Here is a 24,350-nt window from a genome sequence, read left to right on the forward strand (position 1 = left end):
AATCTTTTAGCTTAGTGAATGGGGTGGAGCTGGGTTGATTGCAATCCAATTTTGACTTTGCCTCAACTTTAAGCCAAGTAAAATTTTACTTTGCAAAGTGAACTCTACTCCTTCGGGGGAATCAACCCAATTCTGCTAATATAGGATGACCATTACCAAAACCAAGGGGCAGATTTATGAAAGACCAGCTGTTCACTCTGGAAGGGAATTTGCACTAGTCTGCTGATTGCCATCACCCAATGTGCAAGTAAAAATACTGTTTTGTGCAAATGATTGGGGGGTACACTTTACAAAGTGAAATTTGCACCACATTCATGAAGCTTAGGAAAACGTCCCCTGCAAAGAACAGTATTTGCCTTTAGTAAATCAATCTCCAAGGGCCCAATATACTAAAGTGTAAAGTAAAGCTCTGTTGACATCGATATTGCAGATATTGGATGCTGCTGCAAAATGACATTTGAAGTGATTTTACACAGACAAAGTTATATACAAAAGTTTAATTGAAATACTTGTATAAAAAATATGATCTCCATACATTTCACACTGTTAAAAGAAAAAATACAATAAAAATAATAAACAAGCTGCATAAAATGCAGCCAGATCACAAACACAGCTAATAAAATAAATTAAGGTTATGACTCTGCCACTTGCCCTCCCAGAGTCACTGCATGGAGACTGTATAATGCAAATAACTTAAAAATCTTGTCAAAAAGCATTTTACATTTCTGGTAAAACAGACAAAAAAAAAGGCATAAATAACCAACTTTTTAAGTCAGTCAATTCTGTGTTCCTTAAATTAGACTTTTTACAATAATTACCATCTAAAAACAAACTTGCTAGAGCCATGGAAAGGAAGGTGAGAATAGTAAAGGGGAGAAAGTTAGAAATAAATAAATATAGATCTATAGATATATCTATAGACATATAAATGACTGGAATGCAGAGTTAGCTTCTCCGAGAAGATTCCATTGGGAAAGGTAATAGAGGCCTTCAAAACAGTGTGAAGCACAGTGTTGAGTAAAATCTAGACAAATAAATTAGCCAAATAAATATTAAGAAATAGTCTAAATATCGCAATAAATAACTGTATATTACAAGGGAAAAACAAGTTTAAATACAGATATGGAAAAAAAAAGAAAAAGTCCTTGAATATTGCATTGGTTGTGCATTTAACGTGCCCATACACACTTAAGACTTGCAGGAGGACATGGTTTTGGAGAATGGAAGATAAATGGTCCTGTGTTGCCCAGTGGTAGAGATGAAAGTGGAATAAATTATGTAGGAGATGGTAGAAAAAAACCACTGCATTCCTGTTGAAAATTACAGTACAGGCTGCATGAAGTACTTTGCGAGAAATGGTCTATAAATACTAGCAATCATGCCTCAACCACTAAAAAGGTTGGATTGCCCAAGTCACTAGATGTGACCGATACAGGCAGAGCTGTTTGCACTATGAAAACAGGCAAGGCCCATGGTAATGGATTTTCTTTGGACATACACAGCCCCAAATGGAAGAAAAAATAAAAACCCCACACACGCTAAACAGAAAAGTCCCACTTAAGCAGCTTTCAAAAAGGCACTCAAAAGCAAATAAAAAAATCTAGTCCAGGCTCTATGAGAGCAAACAGTATACTATGTACTCAAGAGGTCACTGCTTTTTCTTATGTAAATAAGGTCAGTCTATTTGTGTAAGCATTGGCCTACAACTCTCAGATCATCTTGTCCAAATTAAGTCTCAATCCAGGGAGATTACCGCAAAATGCTGACAGAAAATAAAAATTCCTGTATAAAGATTTGACTATAGAGTAGTGAATGTTTACGTCCCTCCTCGGTAGTTATTGGCAGCAGCAGCACAACTTTCTGCTTCACACCCCCACCTCCCACTGAGTTTCATCTTCACAGACTCTCGTTGCTTGAACTTGTGCTCGATGTGTCAGTGTCAATTGTCCTTAGTCTTAAATCACAGTCCTCAGATTTCTCTAGATCACACTTGCACATCCATGGATGATCAAAAATCTGTTCAAGTGTTGGTCGGTCAGAAGGCCTCAGGGAAAGGCACCATTTGATAAGTTGTTGGCACTCTAAGAAAAAAAAAAAGAATTAAAATTATGATGCACGACTGTTCAGACCAAATAGATAGCTACATTATAGTCAAAATATATAAAATCAATAGTTTTACACACCTGGGGAAACTCTTCTCCTGAAGAATAAGCGGACTCTTAAAATTTCCTCATCTTGCTCAAAAGGGATATCTCCGCAAACCATGTCATAAAGAAGAACACCCAATGACCACACAGTTGCTGATCTTCCGTGATATCGGTGGTATCGGACCCATTCTGGAGGACTGTATACTCTTGTTCCTGGAAACAAAAACCAGATTCAATTTAGAAAAGGGTCACACGAGGTAAACAAATACATGCTAGAAAGGTAAAAAGGACACTACAATTAACTGACCCTCCCCCATTCTACTGCAATGAACAGCACTGTATGCATCAGCTGTTTACTAGGCTCCCTTTCAAGGACCACGTGGCGTCTGTAGCACAACTCCAAAAATAGACACAAAAGGGAGGGTGTGCATGAGGGGGCGGAGGGGAGCAATCCTATCGCTCTTTGCTTGGAAAAAAAGATATTTAGCTGTAAGACAGTAAAAGGCATTGTTATCCCCACCCCCTCCCCCCATCCTGTGTGCAAAGGCACATCATATATCCCTTGGTTCTCTACTGTTCCTTGGATACCAAACAAAACCTTGGATCTGCAGAGCGCCCGGTCACGTGAGCTGGAGCTTTGGGTTTCACAACAAACAGATGTGAAATGAGGAGGCAGCTACAGTCATCTTGGAGACTTACGCCCACAGCAAGGAGGGGGGGGGGGGGGGAACATATGCACACCCATCACTCGTTTTGTGCCAAGAGTTACATATCTTATTAATCCAGGCTCCCACAGCATATAGAAAGAGAAAACCCACAATTCAGATACAGAAAAGGTGTACTTCAGAGCAGAGGGGCAGTGGGTGAGCCCCAATGATAAGCAAGGACATATGTAAAAATAAATAATTTACTTAGTTGTTTAAAAGACATTTGGCATACCATCTCTACAAAAGATTGTAGAATGCACCAACTTTACAGGCAGCTGTATAAGCTTTCAAAGATGTTACAAGCATCAAAGGTACCCTAGAGACACTTGGCAAGGGACCACTACTACACAGCCATCAAACTACTTCATTTATGACAAAAACATGAAAGCAAGCCATAGAAGGGGAAAAGAATGCAGTCCCCCACCCACACATCAGCATGGAAAGTATGGTGCGTCACGCAGGAATCGCCCCGCACTGTGCAGGGATCAGACAGGGGAGGGGCTGCGGGGAAATCAGAGGGAATTCAACGCTGCAGATGAGCAACAACCACATCCTAGCAGGTCAGGGGGGGGACAAACTCCCAGCTGAAAAATCCAAATCAAAACATACCATCAAAATCCGTGTAGACTGTATCCTTCAGCAGCGCCCCAGAGCCAAAGTCTATGAGCCTGAGTTCTCCAGTCCTCAGATCCACTAGCAAGTTCTCGTCTTTGATGTCTCTATGAACCACTCCACAGCTATAGCAATGTCGTACAGCCTCCAGCACCTGGCGGAAGAAGCCCCGGGCTGTGTCCTCATCCAGAGCCCCCTTCTCTGTGATGAAATCAAACAAGTCCTTTACCGGCTCCGGCCTCTCCATGACGATGAGGAAGCCATCTGCTCTCTCGTACCAATCTAGCAGCTTAATAACGCCTCGGAAGCTAGAGCCGACTTTTTTCAGCAGGACGATCTCCAAGGGCACCATGACTCCATTCTGGGGAGAGATGTACAACATTGGTCAGACTTCGCTCAGGATACACAACATCCCCTCCCCCCACATGGTACACTGCCACCTTGGGTCAGAAAAGGACAATTAGGGAGAACAAGGGTGATCCAAGTTTAATCCACAATTGCTAGGGAGGAGGGAAAACCTGCTATATCACACTCTATCCCACCCACTTACACAGAAGTAAACACTAGATTGAAATGTGACACATGATTCATTGCTTCCACTAGTCATTAGGAACCACAATAAATAGTCGCTGACATTACAACACCTCGGATACTCACCAAGGTTCCCCAATCTGTCACTCTGTCCTTAGAAACATGTTTCACAGCAACCTAGGAGAAAAAACAGGAGAGCTGTCAGCAATGTCATACAGGGTGGCACGCTACACATTCATGTGCTGAAAAAACAGCGGGGATACACCATGCCATGATCAAATCAGCATACACAGAACAAGACTGATCCTTCCATGTCACCCTTCCCTCCAGGACTAGACACCCATTATTTCATGAACACAGGGCTTGACAGTCAGACCCTGTCCTTCCATATACACAGAACAGGAGGGCTTTCCTACATACACAGTGATAGACCCCATCACTCCAGGTCACCATTCCCACCTACAGAGCTAGACACAGGGATAGATTCCATCCCACCCTTCCCTATACACATACAGGGGTAGACCCCATACCACCATATCTCCCCCACCCTTAGTGATATACCACATCCCATCATACACACAGAACTAACCCCCATCCCGCCATACACCCTCCCCCCATGTCTCCAAGCCACCTAGCCCTCATCCACACACAGGGGATAGAATCCATCTCTCCATGTCACCCTTCGATCACATTTACAGGGGTGACCCTTTACCCCCATAGGGATATACTCCTTACCCCATCATGCACTGGAGAGCTCCATACACAGGTTCTCCCCCCCATCCCTCTATGCACAGGCACAGCGCCCCCATCCACAGGTCCCCCCATCCCTCCCTCCACGCACACACCCGGCTTCTCACCGGCAATCCATCTGCGATCCTGCTGCCAGAGTAGACGGTACCGAAGCCGCCGCTGCCCAGCACGGAGCCCACCTGGTAGACCTTGTCGAAAGGCTCCTTGTCCGACTTCACTGAAATAAGAAAGGATAAAATGAGCGAGCCGCCACATTACTCAGAGCGCCCCAGAGCCCGGCATCGATGAATGGGATATGTACCTGTCTGGAGGATTTTCACCGGCAGATGATCCATGCTGGTCGGGTTACACATGTGAGCCAGTGAACCAAACTTGGAGAGCAGCATATTTCCAGGTAAATAAGAAAGCAGGATCAAACAGTCCCCGTGTGCCGGCTACTCAGAACGCCCGCTGCCGTCCACCTAGCTGCGTACGTTTTTCCACACACACCGGCTAGGTCTTCACACCAACAGATCCATGGGGGTCGCAGCGAGCCACAGGGAAAACAACGTTAGAAGAAGCCACAAGAATAAATCCACCCGGTGTTCAGAAATGGCAGCCGGCGATAATTGGCGCTGTAAATCCGAAATGTCTGTGAGAAGCGGCCGTATAATCACTCGTCGTCGTCGTCGTCGCCGCCGCCCTCCCCAGCTCTGAGCTCAATTACTGACAGAGCCGCCTCTTAACTCCTAGTATTTTGGTGAAGATCGCAGAATGATATCCCTCCGCCTCAGGGATGGGTAACACCTTTGCCGCAAAGTCTTTTTTCCCTTTCACAAAAATATATATACTCAGCGGAACAAAAACGATTAGGTACAGGCCGCCTCTCCACAACTCCCAACTCCCGTCAAAATGCTTTTATCTCGCGTTCAAACGGTTTGTTTCCACTGTGCACTACTTTACTAGTAGTAGCTAGACAACGCGGAGGACTACCTGTCTGAAAATGTAGCCACGCTCAAACTCGCATTAGCGTTTATTTACATATTTTATGTAGCGGCGCTTTGGCCAATGGCGTTCTCCGTTTAGAGTCCAACATTCTGCTGCAGCCAATAGGCGCATCGGAAGTTTGCATATGTATGAGGTGAAATAGGGGCGGTGGGCGGAGAATGCTGGGCGCGCTTTTTTCCTCATGTTCTAGGCAGCGCAGGGAAAGGTCAGGGAAGCTGAGACGGTACTGCGTCTGAGGAGAGGTGGGGGGGAGGGGGAAGCGTGCTCTGCCAGTTGCACAGTGCACCAAAATCACGATGCTGTCTGAGCACTGACAAGAATATGAACTGCAGTATCAGCAGCCATTTTTAATCATTGTAATTAGCTTCATAGCCAGAACAGTAGCAGTCTGACGCGCCCGCTTGTTCCTCAATAGGGGGTGAGTGATGCTGCTATGTGGCAGCATTTATTACGCAGGCAATGTCCGCCCGATAATAAACTACTAGGAAAATGACCGGCGTTTATGTATTGGTAAAGTGCACCAGGGGTTTGCAGCAGTTCTGTATTTATCCGGTCTTTTTATATAAGGGATTTAATCGCAGTATTCCCGGGCTGTCGTGCCAGACCCTCCCTGTTTGCTGACTGAAATGTCATGTCCTCGGTCTGCCGCTGGGGGCGCTATGCATTCAGTAAACGTGTCCCGCCGTGCTACAGCGCTACTATAAAGCCTGGCATTATACTTACTCGGTGAGGGCTCTCTGATACAAATGTCTCGCATACCTTACGGGGGAAACGCTCATGAGGTCACCCGAGGACAGAAGACTGGAGACTTTTACTATTAAAGAGAAGGCATGTGTTTTATAACCTATCGCCACAATGTCTACATTTTATGTACTCCTGTGAAGTTCACAAAGAAGCAGCTCATGTGCAGAACACATGCTTTCAGTGACTCATTAAAAACATGGACTTAAAAGCTCCTCAAGCACCCTTCTGCATAACATACAACACATTTGACATAGGGCAGTGATGAAAGAAAAACACATGCGCGCTAACAACGTTTTCATTGCATAATGGCTTGTAATGCATGTGAACAGGAGCTGCATTCACAGATTAGTAATGAAAAGGTGAACACGGGACATCCAATGTTGTGCAGCTGAAAAAAGGGAAATTTGCTGAATTTACTCCATGGCAACTCCTATGTGGTTAATCATAAGGAGAGAAAGGCTTTCAAATGTATTATGATATATAAAAATAGGTAAGATTGATTTGCCGACAACCCCCCGGCCATTTTTTTTAGAATATACTTGGGTAATATGCAGGTATCATCAGGTGATTGGACCTTGCCAGAGCTGTGACCTGATATTGCCACTCATCTCCAGGAAATCTTCAGTGTCCTTAGGTGATGGATATCTTGCTGCATTCCTTGCCGATATCCCATAGAAATGTAAATGGGTGCTCGTAGTGACTACGGATGGCGCCGTCAATACAGATACATGTTTAGAAATGTCACCAGCACATGACTTGTGCAATCATTTATTGACACCTATTGACACACTTCCATTTATTGACACCTATTGCCTATTTATTGACATTTATTCACACCTATACCTATTCTGAGGTCATTCTGAGCCTGATGAAGGGGAACCTGCACAGCCCTGAAAGTGCTTGTATCTGAGTGGAATAGGTGTCAATAAATGTACGTTTCCTGATTGCACAAGTCATCTTGGTGTGCTGGTCACATTTCTGAACATGCTTAGTGGTGGATGTCTCCTCCCTGCTGAGGGAGATGTGTGTAGTTAAGTCTTAGCTTTATTGTGTCTTCAGTCAAGATTCTCTAGCTGCGCCCGGCCATGGTGGCGAACTTGCTGATTCTAGATCATCACCCCACAGAAAGAGCCTTTGGGGGCCATATCCAGGCCCCATTGGATACAAGAAGTGGGACTGGCCTATAATGTAGCCGTAGGCACTGGATCCTGTGTGGCACCGTGGCACATTGTGCAGTGCACTGGGTTATCCGCAATGTGTTGTCCAGGGCACTGGCATATCTGAACTGGTTGTGACCCTGGCCCTCCTCTTAAGGCAAGGGTGTGCTTGCCCTAAGTGAATGACGCTAAGATTTGAGCGCAAGTCCCCCACTCCTGTCCCCATGGATGGTGGTACATTGCCTGGTGAGTTTCTTAGCGACCCACCCCCCTGAGTACTCAAGTTGTGCCCGCTGGGCTGTGCTGATCCTTTACATTTTTGGAAAATCGCTGCACTTTACTCTGAAGGGTGTTTCCGCACCCCCTTTGGCCCAAGCGTCTTGTTGAGTCCTGAAGGCTCTGTTAGTCTGGGCATGTCCAGTTAAGCATTCTACAGCCAGAGACAATCTTGGAAGGGGTGGGGGTGGGGCATGAGCTCTGATCTGGAGCTGGAGACCTTTTTTTTTTTTGGACTCCTTTTCCATTGCAAAGTAGAGTGCCTTTCTGAGGTGCAAGGACCACTTCAACCACTAAGGAGAACCTTGTTTAACCCTTGGTGCTGGTATTGTGAGTACCCATTTGGGGCCCCTCGCCATGGCAGACAAAAAATGCGAGAGGCATGGGGGCACTGGGATTACAACCTCTAGCTACTCTCTTGCCCAGCAAACGTTAAACAGAGGATCCGTCACCTACTTCCAGTTTAGGACAAGCTAGGAAGAGTTCTTTTTGTCCCTCTTGGACGTCCATATTTAAGTCAGGCTCATAGCTGTTATGTAAGCCCTGGTCCCCCAGAGTCTGTTGGTCTTTGTGGCCATCTGGGATCAAAATGTCCAGGGCATGTGAGTTCGAAGAATTCTACACCAATCTGTTCATAGTTCCCAAAGTATTTCAGGAGATTCTGGATTGCTCCTGATAAGCTATTCTCTCCAAATTGTTTTTCTGAGCTAGATTTGTTTGAGGAGGCTTTCATTACAAAGTAGACTGTTACTACTATGGATCCAGCTATTTCCTGTCGAAATAAAACACTGACTGGTCTTTTCAGGATACCCCAGTGTTCAAGGATCATTTTGACAAATGTCTAGAGGCTTTTTTCACATCTTTGTTTACCCTAACAGGCCCCACTGTGCAACCTCCCATAGCTGTTATATGATCCTGTCAGACATTGCGGTAATGGACTAAGACAATATCCAAGGAACCCAAAACTATCATCACTGACCATTCAGTTATGAAGTGCTTATAGCTTATGCCTGCTGCATTACACGATTGTGTTGAAGGTTTAGTGAATATTGTCCATCTTATTCCTGTATGAGTCTTCTGTTTGTTAATATGTGGAGGGAAAAAAAAGCCTACTGCAAATGCCCTTTGGTGGAAGACATCTCTTGGTGCTTCTTTAGACAACTTTATTAAATATGTAATTGGCGGGAGAGTACCCTGTTACCTCAGCAAAAGAAGCCCAGACCTCAAACTGGGAAAACCTTTCACACCTCTGAAGCTAAAAAGAGTTCCCTTTGCTTCTTCCAAATTTGTCAGACCTAAACCAGGGACCCAGTTCAACTGAAAACTCTGGGCGGCCTAATATGCCAAACCTTCAGACAAGTCCTCCTCGCAATGAAGGGATGCCCCCATTTTCTAAAGCACAGTGACGTCTGTTGGCCTTTGTGTATGGGTAAAATACGTGGTCTCCAGTGTGCTTAAGCTAGGATTCCAGTTTCTGTTCACTGTTCACTTAAAAGTCTTCATCTGCTTTCGAAAATTGTGCTTGGAATCCACCAGGTACAGTATGTCAGAGCTTCCCCCCCATCAGGGAAACTATCTAGCTTCTGTGGACATCAAGGATGTGTACTTGCATATCCCTATATTTTCATTGCACCAACACTACCTGCGCTTTTCTGAGGGCATGAACACTAGCCCTTTAATAATGTATGTTTGATGGACGTCTTGTATGGTTTGGACACTTTTAAAGCCCCGCTTTTCTTTTCTTGTATATAGCCCTTTAATTTGGTCTGTCTTTTGTAACACAAGTGTAGATAAAATACTGGCTTCAATACTAGCCTTGCTAAGCTCCCAGAGCATTCCCTTATATCACGTACCTGTATGATCTCATTTTCAGGGGGCAGTTGGCACAGACTTTATCAGACAATGTGTTGCAAATTGTCAAGACCCTACAAAGATTTGGTTAGATCTTGAGCCTTAAGAAGTCAGTGCTGGGTCCGGCATTTGGACTATCTGGGTCCCATTCAGGATCCTGCTCAGGCCAGAGTTTTTCCTCCACAAGAAAAACTGCAGATTCTCGGCTCCCAGATTTGGACTCTACAGTCTAGAATCTGTCCAACTTTCCACTTTTGCACAAGAGTTCCAAGCATGATGGTAGCCTGATTTGAGGCAGTCTTGTTTTCCTAATTCCACTCCAGATAGTTGTAACTCAGCATTCTGGCTGTGTGGGAAGATGTGCCCAACACCAAAGACTAGGTTTTCTCTAGTCTATTGGTACAGAAATCCAGCTCTAAAGTTAGAGAAATTCTTTCTTCCAATATCTTGAAAGATTCCCCGGACGGATACCAGCCTGACAGGCTGGGGAGGAGTTCTGAACATCCTATCGGTGCAACGGGAGTTCAACTGCTTGAAGAAGCGCTTCTTACGATCAACATACTGGAGTGCTGTTCAATAAAGTTGTCTCTTTTATGCTTGACCCCTCAGCTACAGGGCCATCTGATCAGGATTATGTTGGACAATGCTCAGACTGTACTCAGCCCTTATCAGACTCCTGGTACACACCCTGTGGGATCTTCCAGATATTGGGTCCCAAGGACCAGTTTACCACCCTGCTTCATGTTTGATAGGTTTGACAGTTTGGTTGTTGAAGCCCAGGGCCTAAGAGATAGGGGCTTCCGATTTGATGATTCCTACACTCTTGAAAGCTAGGAAAAAGTGTAAGGTCTAGCCACAAGGTCTACTATCACAAATGGAAAGCACACTTCGATTGATGCAAGGCAACACATTTTCATCCCAGCAAATACTCTATGGGCAGACTTTGTAAAATTTTTATTGCAATCTGCCCTGGATCGGCATTGACCCTTGCTGTCCTGTTACAAAGAACAATTGCATCTCATTCTTTGGTTGAGTCCTTTGTACAAGTGTATCTTATATAGCCCCACCTGTGCAACCACCAGTGACAAAGTGGGATCTGATTTTGATTCTTTTCTCTTTCCAGATACCAACTTTTGAACCCAGTATCCTCTTTCCTTTCTTATGCACAAGGTTGTCATTATTTGTTATCATCATGTCTGGATGGTGGCTTGCTGTCTGGTCTTGTAGAGAACCATTTTTTTGAGCTTACATAAGGACAAGGTTATTTCAAGGCCCAGCACTTCCTTTCTTCCTAAGGTAGTTTCTGCTTTACACCTCGAGGAGGACAGTGTGCTTCTGTCCCTCTGTCCGGCCCCAGTACATCCAAAGGAGATTTCCCTTCACTGCTTGTATGTGGTCTGTGCTGTGCATGTTTATCTTGCAGCCACTGCTTCCATTAGAAAGTCTGAAATACTAACACATTAGAAATATCACAAACAGCTGTACAATACATTGGTAAAATGCACTTTAATACCTAAAAACTCCAGCACTAAGTGTGTAATACAACATACAAAATGTGCATATGTACGCACCATAAACCACAAGATATATCACAGTGGAAGAAAAAAAACACCCAAAACTGAATTAGTGCCCACAAATCATATACTGTATGTATCAATTATTCCACCTAAACAAGTGTCCAGAAGAAATAAATAATAAAGGCTGCTGTTGTAAAGAAAAGTGTTAAATATGCTGTTGTTCTTCTTTTTGCTTGTTTGGTTGCTCAGTAAAAAAAAAAGTTGTTTTGTTTATTTCATTTTGCTAGTGATGCTTGTTTTTACACAAGCTCCTTACTCTACACCTACCTTCTAAAGGCTGCATGTGTGATTAGGGATCCTGTGGAGATTGCTGCGGCTGACACAATGAGCTGAATGTGGGGCTAACTCTGGAAGGCGTCTCTCAGAGCTGGTGGTACTTGTACATATAGCAGTGTGGATACAAGCCTACTTGTATTTTAGCCGTTAGACTTATTTCACTGTAGGTCTAATAGCAGCAGTGTGTTGCTGTCTACCTTTTTTTGGTTGTGGGAATCTTTTGAAGTCTAATAGGAAGCAGTGGTGGTACGGATTATTCCCTCTACATTAAATGTTTCTACATATGGACATTATATTAGTCTTGGACATTTAGTTTTGGATGGAGCACCCTTTGTATATTTGTCTGCTCCATCTAGGGTGGAAAAGTCAATACATATATTTTTCATTTGATTTCCAAACACTTATTTAGGGGGAACAATTGATACATATATTATTTTTGGAAGCAAATTCCATTTTTGGTTGTAAGATTTGTAAACAGTCAAACATTAGATATTGATTCAAATAATGTCTACAGGTTAAGGTGATATGCGTGAACATTTGCCCTGCGTTCCAGTGCAGTGTGATCACAAAGTATCATGCATGCACTATTTATTTATTATTGGTATTTATATAGCGCCGACAATTGTACACAGTCCACATTAACATCAGTCTCTATTTTGTGCGATCGCACCTCATTGGAATGCAGAGCTTTGCGGTACCACGCCTTCCGGTGTTGGCGTGAGGGATGTCTGTAGTGCCATTGAATGAATGGCACAACCACACCCCCTCCCGCCCCAGAATGCAGAGAGGGTTTGTACATGCAATCCATGCCCTGAACACACTTGATGGTGTGAACGGGCCCTGATAGTTTTCATGCTCTAAATAAATGAAAATGCACATTTTTCATGGATGGAAAAAGTAAGTACACTCCTAAATTTACCACCACTTCAAATCCCTAAAAGTTAGAATTCTAAGAACCTTCTTAGGGAATATGCAGGTGAAACTGTCAAATTTAAACCTCAGCTATATAGGGTCTGCTGTTTTCCTTTAATATGATTGTGTTTGGTGTCATTATGCCAAGATCAATTGAGCACGGGAAAGTCCTCAGAAAGATAGTTGTGGATTCCTATGAATTTGGTAAAATATCACCAAATGATTTGAAATCAATCAATTCCACTGTAGGGAAAAGAATCTACAAGTGGCGTAGATTTATAATCAACTGCTAATTTGTTCACGACCAGCTAGTCTCCAAGAACCCCCAAAGTGCATGCATCTAGTTAGAAAGAGATTACACCTATTCACCCTGAATGAGAGGCGTGTTTAACAAAAAAGCCTTTGCTGTCCAAAAAGAACATCAGAGCAAGATTTTGCCATTGAACACATAGGCAAAAACCAGGACTACTGGAACAATGTGCTGAAGATTGATTTATCAAAGATGAAGTTGTATGGTCACAGTAATAGTGGACATATTTGCCTCAAACATAACACAGTACTTCAGGATAACTGTGAAGCATGGTGATGGAAATCTTTTGGTTTGGGGTTTCTTCAGGGCCTGGGCCATCTGACTAAAAATTGAAGTTGATCGTAAATGGGTCTTTGAACACAATAATGATCCAAAGCACTCTAGCAAATCCACCAGGAAATGGCTCAAAAAGAAGAACCAGTGAGTTATGGACTGCTCTAGTCATTTCCTGATTTGATTCCTATTGACATCTCATAGTGGGAATTGTGCACTATAGGAAGAAGTGATCAGATTGCACTGAGTTGATGCCAGAAACTGGTGGACAGTTATACAAAATGCTTACAAGAGTTCTTTCTGCTAAAGGGGTTAATACCAGCTTTTGATGCTAAGAGTGTACCTACTTTGGCCAAATGACAAGTTAACCCTTGCAGTGGGGCTACCCCCACACTGCAAGGGTTAAGTGCTCACTTTGGTCTAGGGTCCAAAATAGAAAAATATATATTCTCCTGATCCTTGATCCCACCTGGCTGCTAGACTCGTCCCCACAGCCTCTCTTCCCCTCTGCTCCGTGGTGGAACGACCCTCAGTGTCCTCTCATCTAGTACACTGTATGATGACTCACAGGTTATTAGACCAGGTGGAGTTGGTGTTTACAGTCCTCTATGGTAGGACTCCATGTACAGGGCTCAGGGGAAGGAGAGCATGCACTATGGTCTATCCCATAACCAGGATCAGAAGACGGTCTGGGGAGCTCGTAGTAGCTGATAACTAAGCACTGCCTCTATGTCAATGCTACTTGTACAGGGCAATTTACAGTCCTTTTTTTCACCAGAGTGTGTTATAATGCAGTATACCACATTGCAACTCTATGGGATGAATACAACTAAAAAAAATTACCTTTGTGACATCAGTAAAGTTAGGGAGAAAAAAAGCCTATGCTCCTGACACACCGCACAGCAGCGGCTGCATTTTTAGGCAACTTCTGGTGTGAATGGGCCCTAAGGACCTATTGTCATCTTCCCAGATAGCAAGGATAACTTGCCACAAACTTGTGGCAGGGTAAATTGTAATTTTTGTTAACTTGCTGCACACATTCCTGGCAAGTTGTAGACTTGCAGAACACTTGCAGCACAAATTCTAGTTGACAGTTTTTGAATTTGTAGCAAATTTGCTTGGCAAGTCTACAGCAAGAGCCCTGCAGGTCTTAGCAAGAGCTCTGCAAGTGTACAGCACTTTTGCAAAGCACGTTGGTCTGGAGACTTGCAATGCAGACTTGCTGTAATTCTGCAACAAAATTGTGAAGCTTGGCAAGTCTAGCTATAGTTTAGCAAATCGTTTTCAAACTTGCAGCTCAATTGCTTGCTATCTGGGCTGAGACTTATTTCAGCTAATTAAGGGGCAGATATAAATGTTTCATAGGTAAGCCTGCACACGTATGATAATTTGAGACTGAACATTTTGTTTCTTGCATAAACCCAATCATGACTGTTTCTCTTTAAATCTGGGTCTATTAAAGGAGAACTATTGGGGGAGTAAAATACACTCCCCCCAGTACTTAGAGCCGGTGTGAGATACTGCAGCTGTCTTCTGGCTCCTTTCTGAGCACTGAGCGATCATATAAACGGTGATCATTCAGCTCACAGTCTCTTCCCTGCAAATAGCAGTAGCTGTCAGTCATCGCTCTCCGCAGGGATTATCACTCCCTCCTTTGTTCCTCACTGCAGGGACAGAGAGGGGAGGAGGCGGGAATAGCTGGCTCTAGCTCCAGATAGGCAGTGCCAACTGTCAATCAGGCAGCCGGGTGGATCCCGACAATATTGTCGGGATCCTTGCTGGCTGCGGTGTAGCTTTGCGCTGTTAGCCGATAGCAGGCAGTTGTCTACTATATGCTAACTTTGGGTCATTAGAGTACATTAGTAACTACTCCTGTGACCAAAAAGAGAAGCAAAACCAAGAAAAGTTTGGCTTCACTTCTTTTTTAAATTACTTAAATTGTAATCACTGTGATTTGGAGACATCATTCAAATTTTACAACTCCTTGTACCATGTGTGTTCTAATTATGTGCTGGAGCATTTACACCCACTATTGTCAGCATGAATAATAGTAGCAGGAGCTTCCATTGTTGCCCTAATTGATCATTCAATGTCTTTTAGCATTATAAAGGATTCAGAGAAGGCGCATAAGTTTCACACAATTAGTTGATGGTAGAGAATACCTTTAAAGTGACACTAAACTCAGGAGTTAAATCCTTAAATACATTCAAGCACCTTAGCTATTAAGAATACTGTAACTTATTTGTGTATCACTCGGTTGTAGATCCTCAAATCATTTCTGAATTGGTGCTGATACTGTCCTTTCTGGAGGGTGGCTACAATTTGTTCCCCATGGTCCCTGCGTATGTTGTAAAATAGTCACCACTACAAGCTCACTCCCATGATGGACTACAATCTCAGTACAAATGAGTAAACTAAACATGAGATTGTAGTCCATCACTACCCCTGCAGCTTCCCCACACTGGAAGGGTTAAGTGCTTGTTTTGGTGTTGGGGCTGGTTTACAGAAGACATACTCACCTGATCCTCGGGCCTGCAGAGGTGACAGCTCACTTCCCCCTCATCCCCGAAGCTTTTTTCATATTTTATCTTTTAATGGGTTATTTATTTTAATCTTGTTTGGTTTGGCTGGCGTTTTGCTTTAAACCATACCTGGTATGGCAAAGTGTATCTACAAGCACTTCCTTTTCAAAGGGTGACAACACTTAAGGTGGCCATATACCTTACAACCATTGTTCAATTTTTTTTGTCCTGACCGCACCCTCGTTCGATTTCCGTCCAAATAGCCCATCATGCACAGACCAATGTAGTTTGCGATTATCGTTCATTAGCAGAGCTAACTCTACGATTTTTGTCGGTCGACAGAACGGATTTTCGTTTGCGCATGTGCAGTGTTCACGTTGTGATTTTTGTTGTACAAAAACGCCACTAATCCATCGATTTTCGTCCGTTTCGAGTTTTCTAGTCTGCCCATTCAACCAAATATGGCTAATTGTACAGTACAGTAATACCTTGGTTTACGAGCATAATTCGTTCCGGAAGCATGCTTGTAATCCAAAGCGCTTGTATATCAAAGCGAACTTCCCCATAGGAAATAATGGAAATTCAGATGATTCGTTCCACAACCCAAAAATATTCATATACAAATGATTACAATACTGTACTGTAATATAATACTGTACAAAATATAAAGACAAATAAACCAATTACCCATACCTTTGTGGTTGGTGTGAGGGGGACGAGAGAGAGAAGGATTATTGTGTAGGACGACTTTCACTATCACTAACGGAATCACTGCTATCTCTTGACTCAATGGAATCTTTTTCATTTCGTGAAACCTTAACAAGGAATCTATCCAATGTGACATTGTGTTGTCGTTAAACAGACTCATCGCTCACACAGCTACAGCCTTATTCGGGTGGCGCTTTTCTACAAAATTTTGCTCTTATTGCAAGACATTTGCTTGTATATCAAGGCAAAATTTTTCAGAAATGTTTGCTTGTCTTGCAAAACGCTCTCAAACCAAGTTACTTGTAAACCAAGGTATTACTGTAATTGCGATCGTGCACTTCTCATCAACTGCTCGATTATCGAACGAAAACGCGATCATGGATGATTATCGAACGATAATTGTAAGGTGTATGGGCACCTTAACTTAACCTCCCTGGCGGTATTCCCGAGTGCCTTACTGTAATCCATGGTTGTTTCCCTTCTCTTTGCTGCTCTTCCTTTTAAATCTGTATCTGTTCTCATGCTCTGTAGAACTTCTGTTTTGCAGCAGTCTGCCTTGTCTCAGGAATGTATATACGGTGTCTGTGTATAGGTTTGTATAGGCTTCTAACCTGAGCCAGCACTACAGGAAGAGGCCCTGAGCTGAAAAGGGAAGTTCTTCTTCACAAGCATGAGAAGGTATGAGGATTTAAAAGGAAGAGCAGCAAAGAGAAGGGAAACAACCATGGATTACAGTAAGGAGCACATTACAGTATTGTTTTATGTTAAAAAATCTGAGGCTTTAATGTCACTTTAAGTTAGCTGCAGCTTTGGCATCCTTTCCTGTGCTCTCATTTGGCTACAAGCAACCATGACAACGCACAGTTTTGTGTGTTTTTACAGTTCCACCTGGCATGTTCTGCCATAGTCACCACAGTAAAATGGTGATGATTGGCCACCATAGGAGCATGTACAGGTCTACAGGAAGTATTTACAAAAAGTCTACAGGTTGTACATAGGGCAGGGAGAAAAAAACATGAACAAAGAAAACTTTCAAAGAGAGCCTATTTTACTTTACAGTGTTTAACAAAACTAAGGATTCTTTTGTGAGACTTTAGTTCTACTTTCACTGCAGCCGCCTACACCCTAGCAACCAATGATGCTGCACAGCACAGTACAAGGCTGGCTCCAACAGAGGACAGAACTTCCATCAAGGTATTCATCCTCTGTTCAGACCAGACTGCGGAGTCCAAAGAGACGTGCTCAGCCCTTTCTAATCCCGACCTCTTCTTTGCTATGTAGTCCTGCTTCCATGTAGTGGAATGGTATTAAGGTATTTTACACCTGTCGTACTGTCCTGAAGGCTAAAGTGACATTTCAGAGTGGCCCCTGATGTGAAAAGGTAATTGAAGACTCTGATGTCAAGGGGGGGACTGGGGACTCTGATATCAAAAGGGATCCAGATGCAAAGGGGGACTCCTTATAGGAATGCCGGAGTCTGAGGTGAAGCAAGTACTCTAATGAGAAGGGGGGACTCCTGATGTGAAGGGAGGGCTCTAATATGAAGGGGCAACTCCTGATATGAAGGGGGAACTCTGATGCGAAGAGGGACTCCTGATGTGTAGTGGGGGACTCTAATGTGAAGGAAGGAGTCTAATGTGAAGGGGGATGGGGTTTCTAATGTGAAAGAGGGACTCTGGTGTGAATAGTGAACTCCAGATGTGAAGGTGTCTCCTGATGTGAAGAGGGTCTCCTGATGTGAAGCATTGTTACAAAAAAATACTGACCACCAATGCTGGGGGGAGGGGGTTATTTTTACAGCTAGCCATTGACTACCAATGCTGGGGGAAGGGGTTACTTTTACATCTAACCTCTGACCACTAATACTTCTGACCAAAGTGTTTATTGTCTCACCATTTGCTGACTTACTATTTTATAGAGTTCTTCATTAGGGTAGGCTGAGTTTTACTTTAAAAAAATATATTGTGCTGAGGGTTTTGTACGTCTCTATGACACTCAGGTTTTACTTAACCAAGCTCCTTTTAAGACCCTCCCACTAGTAGCGCAATCTGGCTACACCGCCATCTGGTGCCACTTTATCACTGAAAATTTTTGTATAGGGGGGATGTTAAAGAAATATACAAGTGCAGCCGGCTGGGCTATAGCACAGCTCTCCCATGTTGTGGCTTCATGGGGGGCCCCAACCTATGATCTTACACAATAGCCCACTGCATTCAGAAAACACGCAGTTCGTTTGCCCATTTTCTAACTAGTCTGTCATTCTATGATGAGATAATTGGGTTCATTTACCACGTAAATATGTGAGTGAAGGCTTTTCACCTAGCAATGTGTATGTTCTTTTTGCAGGATAGTTGTTTAATAAGGTGAACCTGTGTTCACTTTTAATAGCCAATCTTGTGTATGGGAAATTAATAAACAGGATTTTTGTTAGCACATGATTGTGTATTCAAAGTAAATACAGGCTCTCCTTTTTGTTTTACTAATGTTCACTTTGCAAAGGAAACATACTGTACACTATAACTATACAGTACATAGTAGACATTCACACGTTTGCTTGAACAGCTCTACTCTTATGTCACCCCTATGTCCGACTAAAGTATGAAAGTACTTCGATACAAGTTAGAAAAGTAGGCTCAAGGTCATCTATATAGATACAGTGAACTTTGAGCGCTGTGTTGTACTCACTGTATACTATTGCGGAAAAAAATAGTGTTAAATCAAAAGTATGTCATAAATACTTGAACAAAGGTATAAGTACTAAATTTTGACATATGCAGATTAAAAACTGCTCTTTGCACTTGTGAAGCTGATTTGTCAGTTTTATTGTACATATGATGAGTAATTTCAGCATTGTGCAACTCGTAACGTTTTGTTAGGATGAGAACTAGACTTTATTCCTTGATTTCATAGCTTACCATTGCACAATGCAAATTATGTTCTTCTGTACTTGGTACATATTTTAGAATCTTCTGAAGGATTTTTTCAATAGGTTTGCTGGAAAAATGTATTATTCTATATAGAGTTTTATGCAACATCTAAGTATTTAAGTAAGCTTTATAGAACAGATGTGTAAATATACCATGATCCCAAGGTTACAAACCTGAAACTGAGTTACAAAAGAATATAAGATATCATACAGCAGTGTACTTTTTATGTAAAACCATCATTCTTTTTTTTTAGCCATAAAGCACATTTTTTTTTAGCATTTTTTTAACATATTATTTGTTGCCTAAACCAGTGCTGAATGAATTTAAACATTCAACGGATTCCGGGTTCAGTCTTGTTGAATGTACAACTAGGAAAGTCACACGAGCACTTAAAGTGAGACTAAACTCAGGAGTTACAGTAAATCTTAAAAATGCACTCAAGTACTTTAACTATTAACAAAAATGCATCTTATTTGTGTATCACTCGGCTGTAGATCCTCAAATCATCTCTGAATTGGTGCTGACAATGTCCTTCCTTCTGCCAGCACAAATTCAGAGTTGATTTGAGGATCTACGGCTGAGTGATGCACAAAATAAACTTCATTTTTGTTACTAGTTAAGGTACTTGAATGTATTTTTAGGGTTTAACTCCTGAGTTTAATGTCACCTTAAGGAACTGTATTATTTATCCCAGAGGTGCTTGAATAAATGGGCTATTACTGTCTTGCAGAAGTACCCTGGGACTCTTTTACATTTATATGTTGTGAGTATACTTGCAGTTTTGTAACTACAGGCACCTGAAGAGCCCCTAAACCTAATTACAAAGTTATCCACCACTACCAGTAACAGATGTGTCCAAATATATTAACCTTTGATTATATCATTTTTGAATAAGGTAGTATCCTGATAATGCCATGTATCCCCCCAGTTTCTCCAGACATACCCCGCTTTGCCTGTGGTGTTTTGTTAATGGAGGCATGTTCAATTACATATACTTGGACATATTACTATAGATGCTAATGCAAATATATTTAAATGACTCCACCACCAGAATCTTGCAGTAAAGCTGGCCATACACCTATAGATTATCTACAGATTTTCTATGGTCAGATGGAATAAGTGCAACAGATTCCTCCATCTACGCTAAACTGTGTGGATGGGGAATCTCCCACTGGGGCAAGCTTCAGGATCTTGCTAGTTGGCCCCGCTGGCTCTCAAAATACCTGAACAATGCCTGCATCCAATCAGATTGTTCAAGTTATTTGACAACCAGCTGGGCCAACTAGCAAGATACTGAAGCTTGGCCCAGTGGGAGATTCCTCCATCCACACAGTTTAGCATAGATGGCAGAATCTGTTGTACTCTTTCCATCTGACCATAGAAAATCTACAGATAATCTATAGATGTATGGCCAGCTTTAGATAGTATAGACTGATCCAAATCATTTGAAAATGACATCAAAGCTGATTTAGTCCATCGTACCGATCTTCTTTCCCCTTGTGAGTCATGTTGGCCACAAAGCCCTGTTGCATTGCAGCCATACTGCTGCTTTTACAAAAGTTGCTGCACATTTATAAAGCATAGCAAAACTGTGCACTGAGCTCCAATGCCTTCCGGATTCTGGAAGTCGAAATCACCTGATGGGCTCTACTCCAAACACTGCATTAAAGATGAATTGTGGTCAAAAACTTTATTGGGGCATAAGCTAGGTAGCCAGGTGCCTATGAGGTACCACTAATGATGTGTTCCCCATTGGTGGCTGCTGTTATTTCTTGCATGCAAGCTCTGCAAGTGATAACTGCTCCTTTAAAATTTTTATTTTTTAAAAGTGTTTTTTTCATTGATACATGTCCCCCAGGGCAGTACCCGGATCCCCATACACTTTTTATGGCCATTTATATTGCATATAAGGCTTCAAAATGGGGACATTTAATTTTCTGAGTTCTACTCCCATAGACTTGCATTGAGTTCTAAGTTCGAATTAGAACTTTTTCCATGTTCGAAAGTTCGAATTAGAACCGAACACGGGGGGTGTTCGGCTCATCCCTATTCACCACTGAAGTTCGAGTGATGAAACTGAGAGCCTGAGCTGGAACACAGTGATCACAGTGGATCACTTGATCTTCAAATCTTTAATTCAGAAAACATTGCACATTCTTTTCAACGGATACAGGTTATTCTGTGATTGGACAAGGTGCATATGAACATCACGATCTCCCCTCGTCCAATCACTGAATGCCTTGTATCCTGTTAAAAGAATATTAGCCATTTTTTAGATGGAGGAGCTGCAGAGGGAGCAACCCGTTGGGATCACTGATCTCCTGCCCTGACTGTCACTTTCACATCTGGTGCTTTAGCAGTTAAATCACTGGCAGGGGCTGCATGTAAGTAACGTTTTTCAAGAAAGAAGCAGCAGCCACCCATGGGGCACACATCATTAGATGCCCCTTACTGGTGCCTAGCTAATGCCCCAATAAAGTGTCAACCCGCAATTTAGCTTTAAGCAGGGAGAACTAAGTGGGGCACCGCAGACTCTATACTGTGCCTTGCATTTTCTGAATGGGCAATAAAATGCGGTACGTGTTTTTTAAAACCTGCGAGGATAACACAGAGTGCATAGCAATTTTTGCTCTCTGTGATAAATAGCCCCCATTTGGCATAGTAGACTAATCCAGTCCAGTACTGCTGCAGACTGCTTTTTGTGCAATATATCTGTATAGGAAATATAAATAAATCCATCTCTATGATTTGTCATGAATTATTTCATTATACCTACATAATACCTACATAATCATTTCGGTATGCAAAGTATTTTATTTTGAGCCTAACATATCTCAAGGATTTTTTAGTGCAATAGAATGTCATGTGCCACAGTTACAGTGACTAAAGATCAGTTGGTGACCTTGCTCCATGATTAGAAGCTACTTGCGTAACGTTTCAGTCTCAGATTGTCTTGGTATGGTATACATTTGTAAGTAGGTAATTAGAAGGAGACAAAATAGTTGATTCTCCACTGCCAATTAATTTACAGAATTCAGTTTAAAGGGTACCTCCAATGAAACAGTTTATTTCATAGTTGAATACATTGATATTTACTGTTTCTCCTGCCAGAATTTGTAATTCTATACAGCCAATCTTGTGATTTACACACATTTACCACACTGCACAGTTAAATATGTGTATTACACTGCTTGGTAGTTATGTTATAGATCTTTTCTGTTCTGTTACTTCTGTTACTATAAAGACTGCACTTATGTTATATATATTCTAAAACTGTTGTTGTTTATGTGAGTTCCACCTTTGCAGTTCAACAAATATCAAGTGCTATATAATGCTTAAAGATTTTAACACCAGAGCATAACAGGGAAGCACGTTGCGGGACTTTGTTTTGACTTTGTTTCCCAACCACGGAAAATAAGTGTATAAAGCAAATTTGGTGACATGCATTCTGCTTTTTATTTCCCACACATTTGTGCGCATTCTCACTCATACGTGGGCAAACACTGCACATGCTTGGCTACAATTGCGATGCCATTACCTACGCAAGTGCGTTCCACATTTGTGCACGTAGTGTGAACGCATGTCAAAGCACACACTTTTGTGCATGCTTGATGCACATTCATAATATGCCCTGGTGTGAACAGGGCCTTAAACTCACCTGTCCATGATGCAGGGATCCCAACCTGAAAGAGAGCACCCCCTGAAATGATGGCAGATAGCACAGGAAGCAATAGCTTCTTTGCTAACTGCAGGTTTTTTTTTTTAGTTTTCTGACAGTTGCAGCCGTCAGAATAAAAAAAAACAAAAAACCCAGCATAGGAATGCATAGCTAGATTCCTATTGGCTATTTCAATTTGCAATATCCAATAGCAAGCTGGCTATTGCACACACCCTCTGCTGATGTTAATCACTGGAAGAGGACCTGATGGAGAACTTCAGGTCCCCCTCTGCTGATTGACAGCAGCAGTGGGCGGGTGCAATAGCTAGTTTGCTATTGGCTATTGCAAAGTGAAATAGCCAATAGGAATCTAGCTATGCATTCCTATGCTGGTTTGGACATTTTGGACACTTTCATGTTCCAATATGGCACTCATCTGCACATTTATACTTTAACTCCCTAATATTAGCCTAATATAATGTATGCCTAACACAGTCTTCCTGGGGCTACAAATCCCAGGGTATTATACTAAGCTTAAAAGTAATTTCAGGTTTATAATCCTGGAAACAAACCACAGCTTGAAGAAGTCTTAATTAAGGTTATAGAGTAATTGTGCACAGGAGCACTAACAATTATGTACTAATATAAAATAAAAGGAGCCGGACTTATGCCGGGCGGCCGACTCAATTTTCCGCCCTGTTCCCTGGCGCCGTAAGGCAAGTGCCCATGTTGCCTTGCGCTAGCGCCGGCCCTGAGTACTGTGTAATGTACAACATGATATATGCAGTGCAGGGGTCAGGACTATGTAGCATACAACAGAGGCAATGCAGTACAAAAGTCAGTATTGGCTAAAATAGAACCGTGTGTACAGAATGCAGCAGTCAGGGGTATGCTTGCTGGTCAGTAGAAAGGAAAAAATGGCCTGACTTTGGTGGTCAGTAGGAGAAAAAAGGCCCCAAAATTGGTGCCAGTGTGAAAATGTGATAGTTAGAAAGCAGGACTTAGACATCATTCTGCATTAATTGACAGCCCCCTTCCAACCCATTAAGGAAGCTGGTCCCCTTTGCCATCTGGGCTCTCTCCCTACACAGGACCCCCAGCACCCAGGTGCCAGTGTGTCTGAACAAGGTATAAGCACTTCCCCACTCCCCCTCACAATTGTTCCTCCTTTTTCTGTCCCCAGCACTGCTCTGGCTCCATTATAGACCTGGGCCAGCTTTGCTCCTAAGAAAACACTGTTCTGCCCCCTGCTACACTCAAGCAAAGAACAATGGTGCTCCAGTGGCTGGCCAATAGGGGGAGAGTTGGCACCAGCAGTTAGCCAGTCAGCATGGCAGAGGGGAAGCATTTGTAAGTGTGTAGTCAGGGGTGTCCCTACATTATTTGCTGCCTGAGGCTGGGGGGGTGACAGTGCTGGGGAATGAT

The 24,350-nt window shown here is 42.7% G+C and overlaps 1 protein-coding gene across 1 annotated transcript; it reads right to left on the bottom strand.

Annotated features, from left to right (window-relative positions):
- Nucleotides 1–937: 937 nt before the first annotated feature.
- PIM3 (Pim-3 proto-oncogene, serine/threonine kinase) lies at nucleotides 938–14,845 on the bottom strand. Its single transcript, XM_018568379.1, has 7 exons — nucleotides 14,840–14,845; nucleotides 5,049–5,181; nucleotides 4,855–4,964; nucleotides 4,124–4,174; nucleotides 3,464–3,827; nucleotides 2,184–2,360; nucleotides 938–2,081 (listed from the first exon to the last, which is right to left on the bottom strand). The coding sequence occupies exons 2-7, from the start codon at nucleotides 5,131–5,133 to the stop codon at nucleotides 1,897–1,899; spliced, it is 972 nt and encodes a 323-aa protein (XP_018423881.1). The 5' UTR covers nucleotides 5,134–5,181; nucleotides 14,840–14,845; the 3' UTR covers nucleotides 938–1,896.
- Nucleotides 14,846–24,350: the final 9,505 nt, after the last annotated feature.

Source organism: Nanorana parkeri, unplaced genomic scaffold, assembly GCF_000935625.1.
Source record: "Nanorana parkeri isolate BGI_ZX_2015 unplaced genomic scaffold, ASM93562v1 scaffold1179, whole genome shotgun sequence".
In the NCBI taxonomy this organism is placed as follows: Eukaryota; Metazoa; Chordata; class Amphibia; order Anura; family Dicroglossidae; genus Nanorana; species Nanorana parkeri.

Bases quoted from the DNA above. Each gene is read 5' to 3' on its own strand.
- PIM3 (XM_018568379.1), bottom strand. From the start codon at position 5,133: ATGCTGCTCTCCAAGTTTGGTTCACTGGCTCACATGTGTAACCCGACC. The intron at 4,175-4,854 runs GTGAGAAGCCGG...TTTTTCTCCTAG, and splicing joins GGATCGCAGATGGATTGCCG to GTTGCTGTGAAACATGTTTC. The intron at 2,082-2,183 runs GTGTGTAAAACT...TTTTTTTCTTAG, and splicing joins CAGGAGAAGAGTTTCCCCAG to AGTGCCAACAACTTATCAAA.